This window comes from Hermetia illucens, chromosome 4, assembly GCF_905115235.1.
Source record: "Hermetia illucens chromosome 4, iHerIll2.2.curated.20191125, whole genome shotgun sequence".
Classification (NCBI taxonomy): Eukaryota; Metazoa; Arthropoda; class Insecta; order Diptera; family Stratiomyidae; genus Hermetia; species Hermetia illucens.
In genome coordinates this window covers 136,494,063-136,513,500 of record NC_051852.1, presented here as the reverse complement: position 1 = coordinate 136,513,500, position 19,438 = coordinate 136,494,063, and the positions used below count along the sequence as shown (strand labels likewise).

Here is a 19,438-nt window from a genome sequence, read left to right as displayed (position 1 = left end):
AGACTCACCAGCACCATACGGTTTTAGAGCAGGGCGATCCACAATTGATGCCATTGAGGAGGTGGTCCAAGCGGTAAAACCCGCTGGGGCACACAGTTGCCCCGTCAGTGAGTGGTGCTCCTTGCGACCCTAGATGTAAGAAACGCCTTCAATTCTCCGAGGTGGTGTTTGAAGCGCTGGAAAATCGTTCCAGACTACTTATTGTGGATGTTTAGGGACTTTTTAAAGAACCATGTTTTGCTTTACGAGACTTGGGAAGGACAGGGCAAAATGAAGGTAACATCAGAGGCAGCTTAGGGATCTATCTTTTGTTCGAACCTTTGGAACACCTTATATGATGGTCTTCTACGACTCGCATGCTGAAAATGGTGATGTAGTGAGGAAGCAGACGAATGACTGAATATGAATTCGCCCCAGTTGAGCAACAAACCAACGTTATTGTGCTGAACAAGGAGAAGGTTTCCACAGTGCTCCCTGTTCAGGTTGGTGAAACTATGGTTTTGTCGAAGCTGGCAGTGGCGTACCTCGGCATCAGGGTAGACACGAAGATAAGTTTCTTCGAACAGATTCACAACACCGCAGACAAGACTGTGGCAAGAATAAGACTTGCTAACTGATGTCCAATGTCGGATTCACTTATTCAGCAGGCGTCGCTTGAATGGGGTTCAATCCGTTCTCCTTTCTGTGTCCGAAATATGGGCTGATTCCATCGTCTCTCCGCGGACACCATAATCGAGGCCATGCTGTAGAGCGAAGAAACATGCAGCCGGGTGGCAACTTAAACTCAAGGCATTCTTAAGGTGAAAAAGAGGATGATGGATAGGAAAAATGCCAGGGTAACTGAAGGTCCCTGAATCCACAACGTGTTCCTTCTTTGTATACGGAATAGGCCTGTCCTAAAGTAATGTATTAAAATAATGATGGAAGGGGTGTTTCGTATTCAGTTATATATGTACATAATATAGTGATTGGAGAGTTATTTTCCGGATGTATGAAGAACCGAACGATTTCCACTTTGGACCACAATAGTATCCTATCGATCATTGCTAAACTTGATGGCAGAGAGGAAAAATTCGGCCACGTGATGAAAATTATATGGGTTCTTTCGGAAACAGACATTGAGACCATTTGATCATATCCCAGACACCTCGACTACGCTGGCTACATCTGTTTCCTTCTATCAGCCACCCACGGAATTAGACCAAACCACTTTAGTTTTGAAAAAGCGGGTATGAACGGTCAACTGAAAATAAAAACCAACTAAATCAAGGCCCTTAACAGATAATCGCATGAATCGGTGAAAAAAGCGCAGACATTGAACAATTTGTACATCTAGCAACATTATTTCTGCCGATAGCGGCTCTGAATTTTTGTTTGCAGTTTCTTACAGCGAGCGTGTCCCGTAAAGAACTGTACCAGGTGGTAATTTAATTCACCGTACACAAGATCAGTGTATGGATCCACCGGCCTTTTTGGAAATTATCCCACCGTTGCTCCCATCTCCTGTAAAGTTTCTTCTTAGTGATTTTTGGAAGGCTGTGCTGTTACCATTGACCCAAGATTTTTAACTCGCCCAGTTTTGGGCAGGTCACTGCCCCTGACAGTGATTGTGGCAGTTTCATGAGGATCGGTCGTCAAAAATTCAGTTTTATTCAGATTCAATATGAGACCGTGTTGCATGAGGTGATGATTCCATTTTTGGACAAGTTGCCCGAGATCATTTTTGCTATTAGACGCTAGGAAAACACTATCTGCATAAAGAAGTGTATAAGGGACTGGACGTTGGATGTCCCGTGTGTCCATAATAAGAATAAAGAGGAGTGGTAAGAGGGCGCTTCCTTGGTGAACACCAACAGAGAGGCACAAAACGGTTTTGATACACCGGCCACACTTCGAACTTTACTTTTCGGATCGTGGTAGAGCAAGTGAGAGAGAGCAAGTAGAGTGTTGTCGTAGAGCATACCAGATGAATTCGTGTGGCATACGGTCAAACGCTTTCTCTAGATCCAGGAGTGCAAAGTCAACAGGACGATGCTTCTCACGGTGTTTCTCCATGAGTAACCGCGCAGCGTGTATTGCGTCAGTAGTTTCACAGTTCTTGACAAATTCGGCCTGATTCACGGTTATTTCAACGACGCGAGAATGCATTCGAAAATCTTCATGGTATGGGAAAGTAACCGGACCGGACCATATTAGAACTGTGGTACTTTCTTGCCAGACAGATGGTATTCTACCTTCCTGAATTCACTAAGCCACAGTGTTGGGTTCCAGCTCTTCCCTTTCCAGAGTGCAAATGCGATGTTGTCAGGTCCCATGGCTTTCCCCGATTTCATTCGTTTTATTGTTTGTTCGACTTCAGTTACGCTGATATGAAGGTCTTTGGTGTTGTGAGTACCTGCGTGTAGGCATAATTGATTGATTTGGAGGTCCTAATCAGAGCTTTGCCATGACTGGCACAGCGGTACTGGTTTATACTGAGTGCAGGCTCAGCGTTCATATCAATGGATGCAAGGCCTATCTAACAGCTTTACCGCAACTAAGGGGTAGGTGCGATGTAGGCATAACTACAACCACCATGAAACTCCTACAAGGGGGCCAACCGCAAATAACCGCCCGAGAATACATCCTCCAGAAATTCTCCTGGAGCATATGTTCTCAAAGAGCCATCCCGGTTTCCATGGTACGAAATAGCCTCCAGTAAGGCTTTGTGGCAAAAGCCACTTCAGATGAGTCCCTTGCAGACTCGGGTCTGATCGCCCTCCTCGAATACCTGGGGACGGCACTCCCCAACGGGAGTTGCGTTGACAGGTGGATCTGCTGCAAATGTCGACAATGATTGGGGAAGTGCAGGATAAGCAAATTCTTTAGTTGAAATCTGCTCGAAATATTCCCGCCATCTTTACGTCGCGCCTCGACGGTCGGTAAACAAAATACCGTTCTTGTCATTAAGGCAAGAAAAGTGTTCGATATTCTGTGTGCATTCGTTTCGGCTTTTGGCAAGTCGATACAGATCTCTCTCGCCATTCCGAGTGTCCAGTTTATCGTAAAGATTTTTGTAATGGGACGCTTGGGTGACAGTGATCGCTTTCTTTGCTTCCCGGTTGGCATTATTATAACTTTGCCAATTGGCGAGCGTATTATCGCCGAGAAAGTCGTGGTAGAGGTATTTCCTTTTACGGACCTTCATTTTAACATCGCTGTTCCAAAGCCAAGTACGTCGGTTAATGTACCGCTTACCTGGCTTGGTGATCCCGAGAGTTGCAGAGGATGCTTCATGGATCGTGTCTTTTTATCGTTCCATGATTCCCCTACATTCGTAATTGTTGGTAATCACAAAAGTGAAATCATTTATTCTTTCTCCTTACGAAATCGCCACTACTTAATGTGTGGCGAGCCAGTGCGTTCCTCACGCTATTTTGTCAGTGGTTTAATTCGCAGGGCGGCAATCAACGGTCAATGTTGAGGTGCGATGTCTCATAGGGAACGGCTTTGCAATCAGTAACGGTGGTAAAATGTGCGTTCCAAACCCCTTTCTCCCATGGCACCTGTTACCGTCCGTCTTTTGAGATACCGATTTTTCCAAAGGGCTCTTGCGAGTTTCTCGGTCTTTCCAGTTACGGTGCTAGCATTTAGCATACCGTAACGTATTTGTTTTGCTCGGACCAACTTACTTAGGTCCTGACCCTTGCCTACTTCTCCACTGGACCGGGGCCTGTCCTCCCCGTCGACTGAGGTGGACGCCCTAGCATTTTTCCGAGGCTTGTTACTCGCTTATTTCTCACGACATTGGATGCATTTTCTTGGTCGGCATGTCGCGAGACATCAAACCCCCCTGTTTACCTGGACTTGGGACCAGCATGCAATGGTGATAGCATGGCGGAATTAAAAAATTGCATGATCAGAGTACCGGAAATCTTGACAGTTGTGCATAGGTTGCAGATTTTATTGCCGGAGCTGCAAAATGCGGACACCCAATACAATATATTATTGGTCAGTCTTCTAGCAAGCAAGAGGGAAGATGGACGTTTTGAGGTGATTGCAGGTGACTTTCACCCATGGATCCTTGAGTTGGCAAGCAAAAAGACTAACGCACTTTACTAAGTTAGATATATGTCCTAGCAAGTCATAGGTCCCAGGGTAAACGCGGATTGGTACACACAATGGGGCATAAAAACTAGGAAACAGGGAAGAATGAAGACGAGTTTCTCGTCGCTAAAAACCAAACTCTCAGCACCGAAAAGAAGCTGCCAAGTAGCTAGCCGATACCCTGCACCAGTATACGCCTGATGTAACAGTGTTACAAAAGATGCGCCGCACAGGAACCTGTTTCCTCATCCAGTAAACCATGTGCTCGGACTAGGTTTCCTAGTCAGCCAAAAAAAGCAACCTGCTATAATCGGTTTTTAAAACGGTTTTTGAAACGCTATGCGTTCTGTATTTGCGAGACAAATTTCAAAATAAAAATCTCATCAATACTCACGTTCCTACAGAGGAAACTGCAGCGTCGGGAAAGGATTCCTTCTACGAAGCAACAGAGAGACCCTAGAAGCCTGTGCCAGTTATGACATCAAAATCATACTTGGAGATTTGAACAACCAAGTAGGGACGGATCCCGTATTCAAATGATACGACGACTCGCACAGCTTACATAAAAACACCAATGATAACAGACAGACAGATGGCTGTTGGGAGGAAGAACTAACAGGTCTGTGAACTTGCTACAAGTAGGTCGAACTACCTGCGTCTTGAACATCGTTGAAATTTTAGAAATATATAATATAGGTTATGTGGATAAGTGTACAAGGTTGGAAACGCTTTTTCATTGTTAGAATATGTCTCAAAGCCGCCCGATGTACCCGAAATAATAGGGTTCCACAAATTACTCCTTTTTTCTATCCCATTGAAAAAAAATTTCAAAATAATCGTTTTCATGACTGATCCAATTTCAGGTGGTCAAAGGGTAGTATAGGTCCCAGAGCGAAACGTGGATTGGTACCCACGATGGAGCATAAAACCTGGGAAATGCCTGCTGAACCAACACCAACAGCTCTACTAAAAAACCCTATCTCCACCTCCACGTGGTGACCGCTGGGAGCTCTTTCGTAACGAAAAGCTGCAGACGGAGAAGGATGAAGGCGAGTCTCCCGCGCCTAAAAACGGGACAAACTGTACCAACTGGTCCTCCAGGGGGGCTGACAACCCTACACGGAAAACCGATGTTACGCAGCCACGAAAGGAGCCTCGGACAGGATGGACTCACAACGACCAACCCGGCAACGACAATGGATTAACGATTTGCGCATTTTCTCATGAAACGTGCGCTCTCTGTACAGAGATAAAGCTGATGAACAGCTAGCCGATAACTTGTCCCAATATAGGGCTGATATAACAGCGTTACAAGAGATGCGATGGACAGGGACCGGTTTCCTGGAGAAGAGCCGCTATATATTATAGCGGTCATCCAGTAAACCATGTGCTCGGAGTAGGTTTCTTAGTCAGCCAAAAAATGAAACCTGCTGTTATCGGCTTTGAAAACATAAGAGAACGGCGATGCATTCTGCGCTTGCAAGGCAAGTTTAGAAATATAAGCCTCATTAATGTTCACGCCCCTACAGAGGAGACTGCAGAGTCGGAGAAGGATACCTTCTACGAGGCAGTAGAACGAACCCTCGAAGCCTGTCCCAGATATGATATTAAAATCATGCTTAGGGATTTTAACAGCCGAGAAGGGAAGGAGCCCGTATTCAGGCGAGACGTAGGCTCCCATAGCTTGCACGAAAAAACAAATGATAACGGACTGCGGATTATTCAATTAGCAGGGTCACACGAAATGGTTGTTGGAAGTACCTGGTTTGCGCGGAAAGCGGTCCACAAACATACGTGGGCCTCTCCAGACGGGATTACTTTCAACCAAATTGACCACGTGTTGATCGAACGCCGCCACCTCTCAGCCTTGATGAATGTCAGAACATATAGGGGGGCCAATATAGACTCGGATCACTATCTCGTTGGCATGGTGCTTCGAGCTCGAATAATAATACCAACTAGAATCCCCTCTGACAATCAGGTGAGGGTGAACACTGAAACCATCCACAACACAACCCTCTGCGACATCTATAAGAGGGAAATGGATGTCGCAATAACTGCAGTCAACCTGGAGATGAAGCATCAAAAAATGATCTTCATAATCACCTGAAGAACGTTATCATGGATACGGCCACAAACATACTTGGCCCCAGCCGCAAAAGGAGTCGGAACGGCTGGTTTGACGATGAATGTAAGCTAGCAACGGAACGGGAGAATGCCGCATACCGAGTAATGTTGCATTCTCAAAGAATGCGGGCACGCGCAGAGACTTATCACGAACTCCGTCGAGTGGAGAAACGACTTCACAGACGGAAAAAGGAAGCCTGGGAGAACCAACAAGTCTGTGAACTAGAAAAGTACAGGGAGCAACCGCACCAGGCGCGGAAGTTTTATACACTTCGATGCTCATCCTGCCGAGACAAAGAGGGAAATCTGATTTCCGACAGAATGGGCTTATTAGAACGATGGGTTGAGTACTTTGATGAGCTACTGAACAACCAGAACATCGGCGAGTTGGAGGTCCTGCCAAGTGAAGACGACGGACAAATACTGCCACCACCGGCTAAAGAATCATAAGTCGCCAGGTGCCGATGGAATTACAGCCGAATTGGTTAAATATGGAGGCGACCAGTTACACCAAGTGGTTCATCAACTTGTGCTCAAGATGTGGGACAGCGAATGAATGCCTGACAACTGACAAAGATGCATTATCTGTCTCATACGTAAAAAGGGAGATATCACACAATGCAGCAATTATAGAGGTATCACGTTGCTGAGTACCACCTATAAGATATTCTCCACTATCTTGCTAGGTTGGATAGCCCCATACGTACAGAACATCATTTTATCCTGTCGAAAAGCAGGAGGACTTGCAGGTGTATTGTGGGCATTCTGACAGGCCATAATTCACTAGCTGGGCATATGTTCAGAATAGGAATTACCGAAGATGATACGTGTCCCTCCTGTAATGAGGAAGCGGAATCCACGGAGCATTTCCTATGTGAATGCCCCGCCTATGGACGCATCAGGCATCAGATCTTTGGTGCCGATGTCCTCCAATTGCGACGGGTTGCATCACATTCACTAACGGAAATCCTGCGATACGTTAACGAATCCGGAATATTCCGTTAGACGGGGGAGGCGAGTACAATGGGCCAACGCGGCCTGAGTGCTCAGAAGCTGTAGCTTCTCCCCCACCATACACACACACACACACACACCACCTATAAGATATCCTCCGCTATCTTGCTAGGCCGCATAGCCCCATACGCCCAGAACATCATTGGCGCATACCAAAGAGGCTTCACTCCAGAGAAATCAGCAACAGATTAGATTTTCTCTCTGCGGCAAGCGATGGAAAAACTTTTGGAATATGGCCATCAGTTGCACCATCTCTTCATCGACTTTAAAGCCGCCTATGATAGCATAGCCAGGGTAAAACTGTACACGGCCATGAGAGAATTCGGTATCCCGACGAAATTGATAAGACTGACCCTGACCAATGTGCGAGGCCAGATAAAAGCAGCAGGATCACTCTCAAGACCATTCGACATCAGCAACGGTCTACGACAAGTGGATGCTTTATCATGTGTCCTCTTTAACCTGGCCCTCGAGACAGTGTTCCGTGATGCTGAGGTAGATGCAAGAGATACGATCCTCTTTAAGTCCAGCCAACTACTGGCTTATGGTGACGATATCGACATCATGGGAAGAACGATCCGAGGCGTACAGACTGCCTTCATCCAGGTCGAGCAGGCGGTAATTGGCGCGAGATCTTGGGCAAGACAAAGTACAAGAAGACGAATCAACCAACAACATCAAACCGCACTGGCCAAACACGAAGAAGAATAAGGATAGGAGAATACAACTTTTAGACCGTTGACAATTTCTCCCATCTAGGGTCGAAAATCACAACCGATATCAACTACGATGATGAAATCCCCGCACGGTTGTTGTCAGCCAACAGAGCTTATTTCAGCTTAGAAAGACTGTTCCGCTCGAAACGTCTCACCATAGGGTCAAAGCTCTTACTGTACAAGACTATGACTTTGCCAGTCCTCATGTATTCCTCGGAAACTTGGGTTCTTAGCAAGAAAAATTGCGAACTCTTGCCCGTGTTCGAGAGAAGAATCCTCCGAAGAATTTTTGGTCCCCTACATGAGGATGGACGATTCCGTAGCATACACAATGACGAAATCTATGAGCGACATCATAACCGTCCGGTTGTGTATAAAATCCGGCTCAATAGGTTACGGTGGGCGGGTCACTAAATCCGTATGGATGAGGATGATCCCACCCGGAAAGTCTATAAGGGCAATATCTATGGTAGAAAAAGAAGACGAGGCAGACCCTGTCTAAGATGGAGCGATGGAGTAGGTCAGGACGCCAGACAACTTTTAGGGATATCGAATTGGTGGACCTCGGCGCAAAACCGGGATGTCTGGAGTTCCTTATTAAGGCAGTCCTAGACCGGATACCGGTTGTTGCGCCGTTGATGATGATGATGATCCAATTTCAGTAGAAAGTATACGGTTGAAAAGCATGGTAAAATTCAATTGAAGACCTTTTGCAAACTCTTTCGTGGTACGATATACGCTGCCAAAATCTCCTAAACAACTCTCGTAAAAGCAAGAAGGAATGCAAAGCGGGCTGATCGGATAAAAAGCTCCAGAGGAAATCGAGTTAATTCGAAATTCCCTTGCTACCAACGAGGCTTATTTTTGGCAACAATACTAAGTTTATCTGATTGCTCAATTCAATCTGTACCATAAGGAATATTTTACGTTACCTGTTATAATCTCGTCCACGTATGTCTCAAGTTTTGACGTTGAGATGGCACTACTATAACGAGCTTTAGCGGTTCATGTACTTGCTATCTTCTTTCGTCTAACAACATGGTTAAGCAACAAGTGGGATATTATAAAGTCGGCATCCAAAAACATCGCATCTATAATTTAACAAGTTGGAAACGAGAAGCTCGGCGCGTCAAGAATGGAGGGTTTTGTGAATTTCATATGCGAGAATATTTCATTAGAAAATGATCCCAAATACAGCAACATACTATTATTAACTTTATTTGAACAGATATCAGGAGGAAGTGCATTTTGGGGCCGAGATTTTATATAGAGGAATCTTCATGATCTTTTTTTCAGATTTTTGGGCTAGGCAAATTCTGAAAATGAGTCCTGACGTGCCTCACTTAAGATTTATACTTTTTAACCCCTCACTCCCCTAATCTTCAACCGATGTCAAATCCGACACCTGCTTCATAGAGTACTAATCGGGATCTTTCATTTGATCTTCCACCGGGTTCCATTGGGAGAGAAGGAATTCTACATTCACTTTTCACTCGTTCGGGGATTGTCTCCATTCCCCGTTTGTTGGATCGCCAGTGCTAGTTTTTCATTGCAAGGTTCCCCTGAGGTTTTCTGGCTTCAATATATTTTCTTTTTAAAGATAACCTTCTGCCTAGGTGCATTTCAAGGTATCTGATGTCCTTAGACTGAAGGATGGACATACCTTTCGTTTCTTCCAAGGCCCAATTTATTTTAGAGACTATTTAATCTAATTTGGTGAGAAGGGTTTATTTCATTTTCGTTTTAGTCTTGTGGTAGCTTCAAAAATAGCAGTCATACAAATAGCGTTGACAGCCAGGCAAGCAGGCTTATCGGTCTATATGATCCGACAAGCGCAGGGTCTTTCCTTTTTCCAGGAGTTTTCTTCGCGACAATATACAGAATCTGGAAAAGCGGCCAAAGTTTAAGACACCATTAAATCAGTGTGTCAGTTGGGTGATGGCAGATCTTAGCAGTTCCTGGATCATTTCGTCCGTAATAAGATGCATGTCAGGACCTTTTTTTATGGTCGATACAATTAGTTAGGGTACATTTCAAGAAATGACAAGTGGTTCATGCTTAAAACGCCTATTAGGTATTGTGCAAAGATTAAATCCTTCTCGACATCACTTCAATTTTTATTTGTCTGCAACTGTGAGAAAATGTAGCGGTTACTCTTAATCTGTGCCTTTTTCCAAACCTTACCGGCAGCTATATTAAATCCTGTAGGGGAGCACACCGTGGAGATTCCAATACTACTCTCCCATTCTGCTGCACATATGCTTGCATGTACTACGTAGCGAAATTGTCCATAACCTACTGCCTTATAAGAATTTCAGAGCTTCATAACCTTTGCCATCAGGATGTTTCTATCCTACAATTTCCAACTAGGTATTTTTTTTATGAATGGAGGTAGAAATCTACGTCAGGTTACAGCGGTTTGTGAGATTCTCATTCACAAAAACCACCCCCACTTCTCCGCCCATATCCCTGCGAGACCCCCATGAAGTATTACTTTGCGAGGAAGGCTCTGGTTTACACAAGCATGATCAGGTCACGTTTTCGGTACGTCTTCCAGGCTTGATCCAGTTCCTGTAGCTTTCCGTGTACCGTAGCCAATGCTGAGTTCACCTCGCCCCAATTTGGTTTCGACCTCGACATCTCCTCCCCGAGACTATGGGGTCCGATAACTATGTTGTCGCTTGACCTCCCTCTATTAATCGAAAATCTTGGACAATGGAACATAGCACGCTCCGGGTCCTCGCGTATAGCGGCGCATTCGGGACAGTCTGGCGACTCGTCCAATCCGAAGCGCAAGTGTTGTATTCACCGTGTCCCGCAAGGAGCTGTGTTATGGGTGGTATTTCTATTCTTATTGCTTATGCTCGACTCATTTCTCAATACACGGGATCAGTATATGGGTTCAGTAGCCTTGTTCGAAATTACCTCACCGTTGCTGCGATGTCCTGTACAACTCCTTCCCTGTGGCTTTTAGGAAGTCTGCAGTCACACTGGCCGGATTCGCCCTCCCTCTCTTGTAGAGACAGTGTGCCCCATTCGCTAGAAGATCCAGGGGAATCATTCCCATGATGGCACACACTACCTCACTGGATGCTGTCCTATATGTACTGCACACCCTCAGCACGATTAACCCGCATGTCGAACTCACCTTTCTTTGTTTGACCATCTTGCACGGCGTTCCCGCTCAGACAGTAGCAGGATGGATCTCACCACCCCTGCGATAAGCAAACAGTAGCTAGATTTTGGCCATCCAATATTAGGTATCGTCCTTGCTAGAGATGAACTAGCCTTTGCTGACTTTTTTGGCGCACAGTCCACGTCCAGCTCCATGAAATCCAACTTGGCATCGATCCTTACTGCGAGGTATCTAATCATTCATTTTGAAATGGCCTTGTGATGACCAGCCCGGATTTTGCCGGGTATTATTAAATCCGATCATACTGTTGGCAACGGCTGCTTGTAATTCCTTTTTATGTTAAGTATTATCATTCCCGTTTCAGTGGCAGATTCGAGCAAAGCTGATATTTTTACAAGAAGGATTTGAAGAATCGGCGTCTGTTTTCACATGGGTTTCTACTTGATGTTTGGCATTGATGTCGTAAATTGGTTCATTCTCTGAATAAATTAGATCTAAAGTAGCTAAGAATTCGGCACACTTCACTGATTCGGGACGAATTTGATAGCATCAACAAATGACAAGGTAGACAGAGTTTTAGTAGACGTAGGTGTGCCTGGAGCAATAAAAATAGCTGTTGAACTTAGATTGGCAATAAATGGCATTTCCGTAGGTAGTTCGATAATTTCACTCATCTCATTGTATACAAGGTACCCCCTGTCATGGGTGATGTAGTTGTGGCAACATTACGGTGCAGAGAGATAATCTTTGTCTAACGGCTATTTGGACTTGCGATGGTGGTATAGGTCCTTTGTTTTTCATCGGGTTTTCAAATATTATCCTTCCATACAGAAGGCAAGTAAGTTATAAATTGGATGCGTTTGTCCTTCAGTCTACAGATTTGTTGCTTCCCGCTCCACCTTCCCTAAAAAAACGAGGGATATTCTGAATCGATCACTAATTTTACAAAAAGGAAGTTTTTCAATACATTCATTTATTAGCTTTGGTTTAGGACTAAACTTGGAGCCACGGAATGGCTATCCTCTTCAGACTGAATTCAGAGTAATGGGATTTCTTATAAAATGTAACAGAATAAAACCACCCTAGTGGGAATGGAATGATACGAAGCATAAGGTTGCTTTTCACCCTTCTCTGACGTCCCACAAGCCTCGATTCTGGGCCCTGTATTTTTTTTATTCTTTACTTGTCCCTGTTTGCTCTATGTCGACGACTTTAAGCTATTTTCTGCTATATCGTCACCTATAAACTGCGTTTTTCTTCAAACAAACCCAGCCACTCTCCCTCGCTAGTGCCCTGCTAATGGGTTAGCGCTAAACTTCATTATGCTACTCGCTACTCTTGACGGATATACCTTATCTAGACCTCTGAGTCATTTTCGTCTATAAACTCCCCTTCGAGACCCCCACAGCCTTGAATTCACCAATCGGGCTGCAAAACCGTCGGGCTTAATACAATGGCCCTCCTCTGATTTTGACTCCTTCCATCCCCCTTAATCCCTTGCAACTCCCTCGTTAGAAGTTGCCTCGAGTACTGATGCAAAGTAAAATCGTCCGTTCCCTCTTCTTCCAAAAAAACAAACTTTCCCCATATGGACTACTCTTCATGAACATACATTATTCAAACTTTCCACGGATCTCGTGGACTGCTCCGCCTCTAACGATACCAATTATCTCGCGCCGTCTCTTATACTGTAGGCAGCGCGAAAATTTTCAAGGTGCCCTCCGTGAATCTTCAAACTTCCCTGCCCCGATACTAAGCCTCAGTCCATGTTATTACGCACAACAGTTTAGCAGACATAACGCTGCCAATACGTCAAAGAATGCATAGCCCAGCGATACCGTCGGCTGAAAAAACGCTTCCTGGATATGTAAACTGTTCGATGACTTCGGCGTTGTGTCCCTTAAAGCACATAGGACCAGTCAGGCTATAAACCTTTGTCTTGTTTGTGTTAATCTTCATTGTTGGGCACCTTATCTCCTTCCCCAGATCCAGGGCCATTTGGGAAAGGTCTATGAATTGGTGGAGAGTAAGTAGATGGCTTAGTTATGTTCCAAATAAGACAGCTTAGAGGAAGTCATCAATATCGGACTCTACCTTAGACTTCGAATTCTCCTGCACAGCTCCCTACAGATACACTCCTTATTCACGCTGTTCAAAGCTTTCTCGAAATCAGTGAACAGCAAATAGAGCGAAGACCTAGACTCTGTACACTGTGCTAAATGATTCAAAGGATGCTGATGTCAACTTTGCAGCAACTGAAAACAAGCATGCTTCAATTAAAGGATGTCCCTTTTCGGAATTTAAAAAAATAGTCCTTTCTCCCATTGTCTGGAGTAGTTTTTAGATTTCCACGACTTCCGGATAAGTGGTAGTAGCAGCTCTGCAGAGACTGAGGAACAATTCTGCGGAGAAACCGTCATGTTTGGTGACTTCACTTGCCTTAAGTGTATGGATGTCGAAGATAATGTTGCTTATGCTTTAAAAGCAATCTGCTGGGTAGAGCGGGTAGTCCTTTCACTCCCTAGAGGTGAAATTTGTCCGAATGCTATTCGTTTGAAAATGGTGAGGAAGGGCTCATTCCATCTCTAGAAGTACTGGTCATTGTAAATTATCAGCGCATTGAGCACTGACTAGCCCAATAAAGGTCTTCGGGGTTTAACTTGAAAACCTGCAATATAGGCTTAAGTCTACGGTCCTCTTCGCACAGGGATTGATCTGGAGACCACAATCAGAGTCCTGGCCTAGCTCGCACAGCGGAGCTGATTATACTGAGTGTAGGCTCAGCATTCCTACCAGTGGAAATGAGGCCTATCTAACAACTCTGTCGGAACTAATACGTATGACCTCGAGTTGTGCAACGCAACTCCACGCTTGAGCACACATTGAGTTCTACTTGCGATATGCGTACAACTTAAAACCAGCATGAAACGCCCAAAAAGTGAGGCTTCAGATGAGTCCTTTGCAGACTCGGGTCTGATCGCCCTCCTCGGGTAAGTGAGGACTGGTGATAAGCCCAATAGAAAATCTTTCTCGAGCGCATCTATTTCGTCACCACTCACAATTATCAACAAAGACTTCAATCCTTCAATCCCGTTTACCATTCCTCGTTCAGGATTCCGTAGTTAGCCAGATCTTTTAACGCTGTGTTGCTTCCACTATTGGAAGTGAAATGCCTCCCATTTTGGACTAGAATCTCGCAGTCAGTACCTCATGCAAAACCGGTTACTGAGACATGAGGGCACGCTTTGCACAATGAAAGAGGGAAAGGTGTATTCTTTTGAATTCCATTATTTCACTTCGCCTAACCTCAGAATTCATTTTATTGCGATCGAACTCTTGCTCAACTTGAAGAAAATGAGCATTCTGAGTGTCTTCAATATTGCTCACAAGGAGTGCCAGCGGAAGAAGCATCGAAATTTTGCTACTTCAAACATTTTTATCCCTTTTTGATGGTCCTTAACGGCAAGCAGGAAGTCCTTTGAGTGTCAGTCGGGTATGTGATGCATTTGGTTAATAGTAAGCACTGTTATGGTATGAAACTTCTACACCTCAGGTGTTACATGGCCATATGAACTGTAGTCAATCATCCCCCCTTCTTTGCCAAACAGGCTTGACGTTGTCTTCTACGGAGCTAATTTCATTAAATGAAAATGATATTGTGCGTTTGATCCCAAATATATTGTGCGTATCGTCGCGTAATTCCTTTTGGAAAGGCTGTTTTGCCACTACCCAGATGACGGACCTAAGACGTTTCAGAAAATCTGTGAAGTTCTGCAAGAATCGGTTGTCGAGTGATGCTCTAATACCTCAAAGGCGTGACCAACAGTGGCTTTACAGACTGCATTGGAATGACTATCGTAACCCAAGATGTCGATTAGATCGAGAGCCTTACTAACAAGACAATTGGGGGACCTGGCTAACAAATGGTAGTCTTACTCTTACAGGGCATAAAATTGAAATAGTTCTCTTCAGGAAGTGAAAAAGGAAATCTCCAAAAAAAGGGGCATCGGCGTGCAACGATTTGTTTCCAACTAGCGTTCCGGTCAAATACCTGGGAGTCATTATTGACCAGAAAATTTCAAGGCTATATCTTCAGTGTTTAGCAGCAAAGCCATTATCTTAAGGATTCTCAGCTCGATGATAATTTCTCCTACCTAGGGTCGAAAATCACAACCGATAACAGCTACGATAATGAAATCCGCGAAACGTCTCACCATAGGGTCAAAGCTCTTACTGTACAAGACAGTTCTCATTCGTCGGAGAATTGAATTCTTAGCAAGAAAAATTGCGAACTCTTGGCCGCTTTCGAGAGAAGAATCCTCCGAAGAATTTTTGGCCCCCTACATGGGGATGGACGATTCCGTAGCCTACACAATGACGAAATCTATGAGCGATACCATGACCGTCCGGTTGTGGATAAAATCCGGCCCAATAGGTTACGGTGGGCGGGTCACTTAATCCGTATGGAAGAGGATGATGCACCCCGGAAAGTCTATAAGGGCAATATCTATGGTAGAAAAAGAAGACGAGGCAGACCCTGCCTAAGATGGAGCGATGGCGTAGGTCATGACGCTAGACAGCTTTTAGGGATATCGAATTGGTAGACCTCGGCGCAAAACCGGGATGTCTGGAGTTCCTTATTAAGGCAGGTCTAGACCGGATACCGGTTGTTGTGCCGTTGATGATGTGAATGATTCTCAACTCGGTCTTGAATTATGCAGCTCCTTTTTAAACGTTGGTATTAAGTGAATTGGGAACATCGTGTATCTATCGAATAACATCTGACGGAATAGCATGTCTAATAGCAGGCATGGTCTCTACTAGCATCTACGCGATACTGTAACGAACACTGAAGTAGGGAATTGCCAGAGAGACTATCCGGCTTGACTGTGGCCAATTAGGATGGCAGATTATCTCAAACGACTGAAGAAAAAGTGGGGCAGCTGATTGTGTAGGTCCAAAAGTACAGAAGTTGAGTTGAATCATCCTGTTGACATGCGCTTCTGCGCCTTTGTGCTAGCCAGACCCGGCAATGTGGCGGCGGGAATCTTTGAGAGATTTCAGTCACTCATTGGCAACATTGCATGTATGCTTAATTCAGTGTGTTGCGAACAAATGTAATACTGGCTCGACTGTGCTAATGAAGCCGGAAAGTTCGTGGTCGAATGCCACCGTCGAAAGGAAAGTTTCGCGAAGGATCAGATATTTAACCGAAATCTATCCTGTCTCATTCTTTAATTAAGCATGACCGCTCTGGTTTCCTCCCTGTCTCGCACCTTTTGCCCATTACTTACTGAGGATGCACCTTGAATTTAGTTTGAATTCCACGGGAAATTATAAGGAATAACTTTTAGTATAAAGTCACCATAAGGCCCATAAATCTACCTACTTGTGAAAGGCAATCACGAAGAGGAATATATATATGCCTCCAAAGCCAAATATATAACAGGATCATAAGGTACACTATCGAAGGAATGGGGAGGAAAGCTTCACAAGGCGGGATAGGAATGAAGTTTAGTAAACGAACTTGAGAGCCGGAATAGACTATCTTCCATAGATTCATTCAGTGGGAACCAAGCGAAAATGTAGGCCCCACGTTGGGCGCCATTTGTAGTGGACACATTGAATAACCAGCCAGATTAGCTATAGCCACAAGGACAGAACTATCCCAATTCTTTTCACTCCCATAAAAGTGAGAAGTTGGTTTAATAGGTCTGCCAGTACCCTATATCCCCTACTTCAACTTTCAGAACAATATATGCAATTTGCAGATCACATAACCATCTGGTGGACTGAATGCGCTGTGGAGTGTCAAATGGGATTGGACGAGAAAGGGAGTTTGACCCAGAATTATTCCAGACTTAAGACAACTCCTAAATGTATTGCTTCATCCATGTTGACTTGCTATAATATTGGGCATACAAGATGATTGCCGACGAGGTGAAGCATGTTGCTTTTAAAGGCCCTGGATTTACCGCGCACACGACAGAGGTGGAAACTGTTACCGGGCCGTTGCTGTCATCCAAGAATGCGGTGAAGGATATGCTGATCCCGAAAATGATTTCAAAGGCGGGAGAAAATTCATTGAGGCTAGATACATAACCTTCTGTGAATGGAGGAGTTTAAAAAAACACAAGAAACAACAACACTAGCTGCAGTGAATGTCCTGCGAGGTAATACCATATAGTAATGGCAGTCCCGCCATGTAACTGAAGGCGAACGGGTGGCTTTGATTAGATGGTGTTGCAGGAGCCAGCAGAGGTTTTGAAACTTTCCATCTTCTATCGATTGAAAGGGAGACAGACGAACCGACAAACTTTGAATTGATTTTTAGGTTTTTTTTACACGAAACCTCAAAAATAGATAAGAAAATAAAAGTTTAATGAGGAAGCAATAGAGCCATGGCTTTCACACGTTATTTCTAAAAAACTTTTTTTCCTTTTCCAAACAGTTGAAAAATGTTTTCCTTATCTACTGAATGCCACCCCACCTGGGCAAATATCACAAATTTAGAAACTTTAAACAATAGATACAGCAAGATAATTATTTATAAAAAGTTAGCTCGACAAAAAATGCAATACGCAAATTTGCATAAACAAATATTAAAGAAACTTTACCAAATACTAGCAGGATGTTTCCGTAAGTGATGAAGAATTTACCGAACCGAATTTCTTAGAAAGTTTTTAGTATAAATAGCGGTCGGGTTTCTGGACTAAGTCAATCATTTCGAGCAGCTTTTCCATTGTGAGGAGCAGGTAATTGAAGATACACCAATGACTTAGATATATAAGTACTTCCTTTTGGTACTATCCAAATTTTTTTTTCTGAGGAGGACCACTGTGCACGATAAGGTTAACAGCCTTAACAGGGGAATTCGTCACTATCATTATTCGGATATATTAAAGATATCCCAAGTAGCACTAAATTTTCGATCATATCTTGAAAGTCCTCAACATGTCGTAGATATCTTAAACCCTTTATCAAAGCCGTTTCGTTGCTTAATAAAAATATCTTAAACCTTTTACAGGCGTAATGAAATTTCTACCGATACTTATAGTTGCCTGTGCGATTCTAGTCCCATTCGCATCGGCTAGATATGCATCGGACTTGGAGGATGTAAGTTGTTGCCTTTTATCTAAAATCTAAGCGAAACTATAGTACTACGTCTCTTTTAAACAGGTCGAATTTGCGCCAAGTAGCAAGCTACTGAACAGGGTTCGCCGGCAATCAGATGACTCAAGTGCAGACTCATCGGCGGATTCTTCCGCAGACTCAAGCGCAGATTCAAGTGCTGACTCAAGCGCTGACTCAAGTGCAGATTCAAGCGCAGACTCTAGTGCAGACTCAAGCGCGGATTCTTCTGCAGATTCAAGCGCTGATTCGAGCGCAGACTCAAGTGCAGATTCGAGCGCAGACTCAAGCGCTGATTCCAGTGCAGACTCAAGCGCCGATTCTTCTGCAGACTCAAGTGCAGACTCAAGCGCTGACTCAAGCGCAGACTCAAGCGCAGACTCCAGTGCAGACTCCAGTGCAGACTCAAGCGCAGACTCGAGTGCAGATTCAAGCGCAGACTCCAGTGCAGACTCAAGCTCGGATTCATCAAGCGATTCAAGCACGGACTCTTCAGGCGATTCAGGACAAACTAGCATCAGTGGAACTGGCTCATCGGGGACCACTAATGGAAGGCGAAAAATCAAATTCAGGCGTATGCGTTTCCGCAATCTACGTTTCCCAAGACGTAGGAGGGGACGACGTGGAGGTAATAGGAGGCGGCGAAGACGTCGCCCAATCCGAAGAAGGATAATTCGACGTAGGCCAATACGTCGTCGCCGCCGTGGTGGAAGACGTGGCGGTGGAGGAAGGCGTGTGGTTTTCAGGCCAATGAGAAGGGGCGCTGGAAGAAGGGTCCTAGTGAGAAGTTTGGGTGGTAGATCTGCGGGCAGAGTAGGTGGAGTACGCAGAGTAGGCAGAGTTGGCAGAATGGGCAGAAGGTCTTTTAGGCGCAGGGGATAAAACGAAAAGTCATTTATCGATTAAGATGAACATTCAGATGTCATCGAAATAAAAATCAGCAGCAAGAAAGTTGAGTGTTTTATTCAATGTGGAATATCGGCCTTAAATGTCTGGTGCTTTGAAGACGCGTGACGCTCCCAACCACCCTTTCAGAGTTAGGTGACTGAATTCCACCGTCTACTATTTCTTTAAAAGGGACGTTCCGTGCATTTATTTTCGACATTTTCACATAGCAGTGGGAAAAGTGAAACAGGGGATCAGAAAATTTCAAATCGAAGCTGGAACTCCTCATTTAGGAGATCTATATACGTTTACCACAAAAGTAACTTAAAAGAACACAATAAAT

The 19,438-nt window shown here is 44.5% G+C and overlaps 1 protein-coding gene across 1 annotated transcript; it reads left to right on the top strand.

The window, feature by feature from the left end:
- The first annotated feature begins 17,765 nt into the window (after positions 1 to 17,765).
- On the top strand, positions 17,766 to 19,161 carry LOC119656098 (putative uncharacterized protein DDB_G0290521). The gene is made up of 3 exons (XM_038062408.1): positions 17,766 to 17,834; positions 18,107 to 18,195; positions 18,259 to 19,161. Exon 3 carries the CDS (start codon positions 18,311 to 18,313, stop codon positions 18,881 to 18,883), a length of 573 nt encoding a protein of 190 aa, XP_037918336.1. The 5' UTR covers positions 17,766 to 17,834; positions 18,107 to 18,195; positions 18,259 to 18,310; the 3' UTR covers positions 18,884 to 19,161.
- The last annotated feature ends 277 nt before the right edge of the window (positions 19,162 to 19,438 follow it).

Bases quoted from the DNA above. Each gene is read 5' to 3' on its own strand.
- LOC119656098 (XM_038062408.1), top strand. From the start codon at position 18,311: ATGACTCAAGTGCAGACTCATCGGCGGATTCTTCCGCAGACTCAAGCG.